The sequence below is a fragment of the Muscardinus avellanarius genome (assembly GCF_963383645.1).
Source record: "Muscardinus avellanarius genome assembly, chromosome: 10".
Classification (NCBI taxonomy): domain Eukaryota; kingdom Metazoa; phylum Chordata; class Mammalia; order Rodentia; family Gliridae; genus Muscardinus; species Muscardinus avellanarius.
Window position 1 is genome coordinate 88,801,927 of NC_137796.1, and position 8,076 is coordinate 88,810,002.

Below are 8,076 nucleotides of genomic sequence, written 5' to 3' on the forward strand. Positions count from 1 at the left end.
GCCTGCCAGGGCACAACCTTGTGGGTTCCTTTTTGGCAGCTGTAGATGCAGCCGGCAGGCAGTATTTTTAACCTCACTCAGAATCAGGAATCAGGTGGCTCAGAAGGTTGCCCGGTCTGGTGACCTTTACCTCTACGTCCTGTGACTGCCAGGAAGGGAGGGGTCAGAAGTGGGGCCTGAAGCTGCGGCCACCTGGCCCTTCGGTATTGTCTGGGACCCAGAAAAATTTGTTAAAGGAGATGACCAAAAGTTCTTTGCATAAGCTGCCAAAGTCACCCCTGCTCCGCCAAATCAGACAAGAGACTTGGGGCTGGTTCCACTCCTGTCTGCCAGGCCTGCAGGGCAGTTGGAGCCTGGGACATGAATAAGTGGAACCTTGCAAGGGGCAGAAACAAAATTATTGCCTCCCCACACAGAGGGCCCAAGAGGGCATTCAAAATTTGAACTTTAATAACAAACAACATGTCAAAGTAAGGGTTCCCCAGGAACGAGAAAGACAGAGCTGGTTCTGGGGGCCTCGGAGGGCCGGGCATCCTCCTCCCGGCCTGGAGGTGCGGAGGCAGCAGGCCCTCTTGAGGAGGAGTGGCGCCCAGCTCCACATAAGTCCATCTGTTTTGTCTGAGGCCCTGAGACCCAAGATGCTGCGGTGTGTGGAGCAGAGTGCCTGCTGCCTGGCCCGAAGGCCCCAGCAGGGAGTGTGGCCCAGTCTGGGCAGCCAAGCAGGCCCCAGGCTGTGGGGTCAGATCCGGAAGCTTTCCTCCCGGCCATCGATGTGGCGGAGCCGCAGATACACATCTGTGCCGATGCCCTGCAGGGATTGCAGCTGCAGGGACCCGCCGAGGTACTCCGCGTAGGCGCGAGATGTGGGCAGCCCGAAGCCAAAGCTGGGGGTGGGCAGGGACACAGGACAGGGGCTTCAGAGGCTGAGACCCCTGGGGCCGATTCCCCCACCCCCAGTTCCAGCCAGGCAGGGCCTCACCCGTGCATGGGTCCTGACTGGGCACCACTGTGCATGTCCAAGTGGCCGAAGAGGGGGCTGATCCGGGGGTCCTGGGTGCTGGCCTCAGCCGTAGTGAAGTGATAGTCCATGACCCGATCCATGTCTTTGTGAGCGATTCCCCCACCCCGGTCTGAAATCCTAGCAAGATAAGGATGGCCTGGCTCAGTTTTGATGAGGTCACACCACCTCCCAAGCAGATGGTACTGAGGCTGACTTCCTGTTCCTTCCACCCAAAGGTGGGATGGGGTCCACCTAGACCCTTGGGGCTTGTTTGTTTAAGCTATCTTTCTCCACTCTCAGCTCTGCCTGGTCCACTGCCTGCTTCTATCTTCTCATAGGAGTTGACATTTATTCTTTTTTTTTTTTTTTTTTTTGCAGTACTAGGGATTCAACCCAGGGGCATTCTACCTATGAGTGACACCCCTAGCCTTTCAAATAAAGAATTTTTTATTCTTTATTTTGAAACAGGTCTCACTGAGTTGCTGAAGCTGTCCGCAAACTGCGATCCTCTGTCTCAGCCTCCCAAATGCTGGGATGACAAGCGTGCGCCACCACGCCCGGCTCTTGACATTTATTCTTGACCCAGCTTCAAAGACTGGTTTCCCCACTCCAGGCCCCTGGGTAGCTGACAGAGACAGTGGCCTGGAGCCAGCTGCGGCCGGAGGTCCCATTCATATCCAGCTCATAGCAATCTCAAGACCAGAGAATATCTTTACTGACCAGGGTCCAAACCTGAGTGGGGCAGGTACTAGCTCAAGCTCCTACAGCAAGACAGAAACAGTACCTGGAAGGCTTTGTCACCCACCCCATACTACTTCACTTAGGGCAAACCTGATGATGAGATCGATGTCGTTGTTGGCAATGGTGATGACCACATCTGGGACATTGTAGGGAGTGTCTAGGTGACTCTCCATCGTGGCTCTGTGTGGGAGGAAAAGACCAGTAGATTGGGGCACCAGAGTTCCTCTCTGCCCCCACCCAATATAAGCAGCCTGCCCACCTCATGGCGTTCTTGAGGAGCTCGGGCAGGATATAGTCCAATGGCATGGGGATGAAGGGGAAACGGGCAGCCACGTGCCCGTTGATGCGGACGCGGGGGGCGTTGCCGTACTTGTGCTCACACAGGCGTCTGTGGGTAGGAAAAGGGTCAGACAAGTGCCCTAAAGTGGTGGCTCTCAATGGGAGGTGATTCTATTCTCCTGAGGACACTGCCAGTCTGTGGAGACATTTTTAATCCTCACAGCTGAGGGGTACAACTGGCATCAAGTGAATAGGAGCCAAGGGTCCTTCTAAACATCCTAACATACGTAGGACAGACGCCCACTACAAAGGAGTATCTGGCTTAGCCAGGCACAGTGGTGCATGCCTGTAATCCCAGCTACCCAGGAGGCCCAGGCAAGAGGAGAACAAGCTCAAGGCCAGGCTGGGCAGTTTCGCAAGACCCCGTTTCAAAAATAAAAACAAGCTGGGCGTGGTGGCGCATGCTTGTAATCCCAGCATTTGGGCTGAGACCGGAGGATCGCAGTTCACAGACAGCCTTAGCTACAGCTACTTAGTGAGGCCCTCTGCAACTCAGTGAGACCCTGTTTCAAAATAAAAAAAAAAATTGGGCAGGGCATGTAGCTCGGAGGTCAAATGTCTCTGGGTTCCATCCCCAGACCCGCAAAACAAAACAAAACAAAATATAAAAACAAAAGCTGGGCGGGGTGGCATACACTTGTAATCCCAGCATTCGGGAGGCTAAGACGGGAGGATTGCAGTTTGCGGCCAGCCTCAGCTACTTAGTGAGGCCCTTTGCAACTCAGTGAGAGCTTGTTTCAAAATAAAGAATAAAAAATAGGGCTAGGGGTGTAGCTTAAAGGTAGAATGATCCTGAGATCCATCCCCAGTACCACAAAAATAAAATAAAAACAAGGGTTGGGGATATAGTTCAATGGTACAGAACCTGTGAGTTCATTCTCCAGAACCAAAAAAAAAAAAAAAAAAAAAAGAAAAGAAAAATTATCTAGCTGACAACGTCAATAGTGAACCAGGCTTGGTGGTGTACATACACCTGTAATCCATCCTTGGGAGCCTCAGACAGGAGGATCTCAGGTTCAAGGCCAGCCTCAGCTACATAGTAAGAACCTGTTTCAAAATAAAAAATAAAAAGAGCCGGGTGTGGTAGCACACACTTGTAATTCCAGTATTTAGAAGGCTGAGACAGGAGGATCGCAAGTTTGAGGACAGTCTCAGCAAGTACTGAGACTCTCATCAACCTAGTAAGACCTTGTTTCCAAATAAGCAATAAAAAAAATAGAGCCGAGAGCCAGCCGTAGTAGCACACACTTGTAATCCCAGCATTTGGGAGGCTGAGACCAGAGGATTAAGGTTCATGGACAGCCTTGGCTACTTAGTGAGGCCCTCCACACCTTAGTGATATCCTGTTTCAAAATAAAGAATAAAAAATAGGGCAGGGGGTGTAGCTTGGAGGTTGAATGCCTCTGGGTGGGTTCCATCCCCAGACCTATACATACACACACACACCACACACACATACATAGGGCTAAGGGCATAGCTCTGAGGCAGAATACCTCTGAATTCAATCTCCAGTGCCACAAAAATGGAAAACAAAATAGGGTTTGGCGGCCGGTCGTAGTGGCGCATGTTTGTAATCCCAGCATTCAGGAGGCCAAGACCGGAGGATCGTGGTTCATGGACAGCCTCAACTACTTAGTGAGCCCCTCCGCAACTTAGTGAGACCCTCTTTCAAAATAAAAAATAGGGTAGGGGGTGTAGCTTGGAGTCAAATCCCCCTGGGTTCCATCCCCAGACCCGTAAAAAAAAAATAGGGTTTGGGGTGTAGCTTGGAGGTAGAATACCCTGAGTTCAATCCCCAATATGAAAAAAAAAAGTCAATAGTCAGGACCAGGGGTGGTGGTGCATGCTTGTAATCCCAGCATTTGGGAAGTGGAGACTGGAGGATCACGGTTCTCGGACAGCCTCAGCTACTTATCGGGGCACTTCACAACTCAGTGAGACCCTGTTTCAAAAATAAAAGGACTAGCCAGGCATGGTGGCACACATTTGTAATCCTAGCATTTGGGAGGCTGAGACCGGAGGATCGCAGTTCGCAGACAGCCTCAGCTACTTAGGCCCTCCTCAACTCAGTGAGACCCTGTTTTAAAATAAAGAATAAAGAATTGGGCAGGGGGTGGAGCTTGGAGGTCAAATGCCTCTGGGTTCCATCCCTAGACTCACAAATAAATAAATAATTAATTAATTAATTAAATAAAAGGACTAAAAAATAGGGCTGGAACTGGGTGTGGTGGCTTGTAATCCTGCGCTGGGCACGCTTGTAATCCTGCGCTTGGGAGGCTGAGACAGGAGGATCGCACAGGTTCAAAGCCAGCCTCAGCTACTTAATCTCTCAGCAATTTAGTAAGACCATTTCCAAATAAAGTATAAAAAAGGTCTGGGAGGCTGGGCGTGGTGGTGCACACTTGTAATCCCCGCGCTTGGGAGGCAGAGACAGGAGAATCGCGCTGGTTCGATGCCAGCTGCGCTGGTTTTAGAGACCCTGTTTCAAAAATATAAAACAGGTCTGGGAGTATAGCCCGGGGAAGGGTTTCCCCAAACCCCAGTACCAAAAAAAAAAAAAAAAAAAAAGGTCTAGGAGTATAGCCCGGAGGTAGAAAAGCTCCTGGGTTCTACCTCAGTACCATAATAAAAAAAAAAAAAGGGCTGGGGGTGTAGCTCGGAGTTAAATGCCCTGGGTTCCATACCTGGTACCGCAAAAAAATAAAAAAAAATAAAAAAATAAAAAAAATAAAAAAAAGTGACCACACCACAGGCAAAGACTCAGACCTAAGTCTTCCCTGTCCCAAGATACCCACTCCCTGAGCCATTCTGCCTCACCTGGCAAAGTCCACCCACTTTTCAATAATCTTCTTTGGTGAGAGACGAGTACAGATGATGCCAACAAAGTCGGGCTGGCAGGAGAAAGAAGGTTAGGACTAGCATCACCTGCACCCCTCGCTGGCTGCCAAACACCTGCTGCTCTGAAATGCCAAAGCTGCCCCACAGCCTCTCCCCCAGTCTCCCGCCCAGAGGGGCTCCTGGCTCAACTTCCTCTCCCCGCTTAACATTCCAAGTAGCTTTCAGGTCCCAAAGCCCCACCTTGTCCTCATGCAGTGCCAGGTGATGAGTGGCCAACATGCGGATCCCAAGCCTCGAAGTCAACGTCTTGTCCAAGAAGTAGCGGACAAGTTTTTCATCCTGTAAAGTGGGGGAACCTCTGAAACCTCATGCCCCTTCCCAGCTCCCCTACTCTGCTGGGCCCATACTCTGCTGCCATTGACCTGTATATGCTTCCGGCTCTCACGCAGGCCCTCAGCTAACAGGGTCACCACATCCTTGTGGTCATCTAGCAGCTGCCGTACAAGCTGGCAATAGTGAGCCTCGTCTGCCTGGTCCTTGATCTGCAGGTCACAGAGGCATGAGCACAGGCCGTCCAACCCTGCCCTCTCAGCCCCTTACCCTGCTCCGCCCAGCCTCACCGGAGGGAAGTCCGTCAGCTTCTGGAAGGCACGGATGTACAGCTCATGCTGCAAGGAAGAAGTATGGGAATTCACAGGGCTATCACGGCCCTGGGGAGTGAACAGCCACCCATGACTAACTGTGGGGATCACCACCCACCCCGATTCAGGGGGTCCAGAGCCCCCACTGTGATCTCTCCAGCTCCCCTGAATTTGAAGGCTTGGGGCTGTCCTGACTCTTCTCAGCAGGCAAGTCCCTGCCCATCTGGGCCCTGGGCTCCCCACATGCCATTGGCCTAAGGTCCTCTCTACCTTACCACGTGCAGTATGGTGGGGTTGCAGCCGATGATGAAAGGAAGGCTCCGGAAGCCCTTGATGCGGTGAGCGATCCTCACTGGCAGCTCTTGCTGCAAGTACCGGCCGCTTTTCTATAAGAAAGAGAGAAGACAGGGCCAGGGCCTGAGTGGCCGGCCAGAGCTTCAGGAGCCAAAGGGAAAACAAGGGAGCCCAATCTTACCAGAAGGTGGCTGCCATCCTGAGAGCGGCCGGAGTAGAGCATCATGGTTGGAGTGAGTCGGACTGAGGGCTGGAGGGGTAGATGGGCCGTGAGCACTGGACCGCCAGCACCCAGCCCCTTCGCCCCGCATATTAGTTTTGCCCGGTCCCTGGAAGCCCACTTCCCCCCACCCCACACACACACCTTCTCTGCCGCCACGTCGATGGCTGACTGGTTGTAAAAGGAAGTGACAGTCTTGGAGCGCTCCCGCGCCATCTCCACGTAGTGTGTGTCGGTGGCCGACGTGGAGCGGGCCCGGAGCGAGAGCGCGGGCCCCAAGAGGGGCCGAAGTGAGGGCCCGCTCCGAGGGCCGCTCCCCAGCACCGACGCCAGTATCATCGTCTTGCCTTCTTGTGTGACTGGGCCGCCACTAAGTCCGAGGACCCCACAGACGGAGGGAACCTCGAAACGGGGCAAAGAGTGTGGGTGGCCAGGGGCTCCTCGCTGACTTCAGGGGCGCGGGTCCGTCGAGTGTGGGTGGCCAGGGGCTCCTCGCTGACTTCAGGGGCGCGGGTCCGTCGAGTGTGGGTGGCCGGGGGCTCCTCGCTGACTTCAGGGGCGCGGGTCCGTCGAGTGTGGGTGGCCGGGGGCTCCTCGCTGACTTCAGGGGCGCGGGTCCGTCGAGGATGCTACGCTCAGCCCCGGGAGAGCAGCTCCCATCTACGGGGAAGAGCGGGGTGGTCGGGACTCGAACCCAGACGACCCGCGCCGCCTCCCCACAGCTGCCCAGGTATCCTCAGACGTGGGCAAACCTCGGCCCGGCCTTTAAGTCACCTCCCCAGTTGCACACGGACCGGCCTGGACGACCCTGTTTGCCGGGGCGGGGGGTCCCATCCTTCAGCCTGAGGCTCTACCTGGTGGCTGGGGCCGGCGGGGCGCCCTCAGACCATCCAGCCCGAGCACCTCGCCGCAGCCCTCCGGGTCCTGGGCACCGCGCTCGGGGCGGGCGGCCCCTGCTCAGCGCCAGGAGCCCGGCCCGTGCGAGCGACCCTCGCCCTGTGCCCGGCGCTGCCGCCGGGGCCGCGGCCCGGGGTCCCACGGAGTCCCCGCCGGCCACTTGGTCGGGCCTGGACCCCCATATGGTAGGTGCCGCCCCGCCTCTGCGCACCCGGGCCGCGGCGGCTGCGGGCGCGTCCGCGGCGGGCCGGCGGGCAGGTGGGCGCAGCCTCCTCCACTTACCGCGGGGCGGGCAGGGCCGGGCCGGGCCGGGCCGGGCGGAGGAGCCTCCCAGGCGGCGGCGCGGGGGGGGGGGCTGCGCCCTCCGCGCGGTGACGTGGCCGGCGCCGAGCGCGAGGCCTCCTGGGAGTCGTAGTTTGGAGCTGAGGACGCGCGACCCGGGCGTCAGTCCATCCTGGCTATGCCCCTGCGCCCGGACCTCCGCAAAAATAGCGTGGCTCCCTCCCAAAGTGACCTGTGGCCTGTTTGGGACTCTCTCTTCTGCTCTATAAATGGGACACCTGGGAGTAAACCTCTAGAGAGCTGGAGGACCCTCAGCTGTAAAGCGCACAGATCAAATCCTGGTTTTTTTTGGTTGTTTGTTTGATGTCCCATCCTTCTAGCTTTTGGTTCATTCACGGGAAACTAGGCTGTGTGATTTGAGCTCTAGCTGGGTCCCTTTAATACCTGAGACAAGTCAGTTAACTGGTCAGTGCTTTAATTTTGGTTTGGTAAACTGAGGATGTGTTCATCTTGGGATGATTGCGTGCACTGCATGGATTGGTCTGTGTAAAGTGCATAGAACAGCGTCAGGCCTGGGACTAGCACCGTATTAGTATTCATTCCTGCCTGCAGTGATAGCAGTTCAGCCTGACTGGGTGGCTTTTCAGTGCCAGAGGAGATTGGTAGTGAATCAGATAAAGAGATCTTCCCCTGTCCTGGAGTGGAAGGCAGGTTTTGTGGTGATGGGCTGTGCTGAGGGCCTCACAGGAGGCTGTAGGCGCCCCAGCTAAGGACTGCGACAGTGGTACCAGGAGTAGGGTGGCAGGCATCCTGGGGCAGGAAAG

General features: G+C 55.3%; 1 protein-coding gene across 2 annotated transcripts; it reads right to left on the reverse strand.

Moving 5' to 3' along the window:
* Positions 1–739: 739 nt before the first annotated feature.
* BCKDK (branched chain keto acid dehydrogenase kinase) lies at positions 740–6,412 on the reverse strand (the record flags this gene model as incomplete). Of its 2 annotated transcripts, XM_080704089.1 has the most annotated exons (11): positions 740–884; positions 980–1,138; positions 1,832–1,921; positions 2,001–2,129; positions 4,898–4,971; positions 5,159–5,257; positions 5,341–5,460; positions 5,539–5,586; positions 5,835–5,945; positions 6,035–6,103; positions 6,218–6,412. In XM_080704089.1, the coding sequence occupies 11 exons, from the start codon at positions 6,410–6,412 to the stop codon at positions 740–742; spliced, it is 1,239 nt and encodes a 412-aa protein (XP_080560215.1). The 2 variants fall into 2 exon arrangements, with proteins under 2 accessions (XP_080560215.1, XP_080560216.1); XM_080704090.1 differs by lacking the exons at positions 740–884; positions 1,832–1,921 and having other exon boundaries at positions 976–1,138.
* Positions 6,413–8,076: the final 1,664 nt, after the last annotated feature.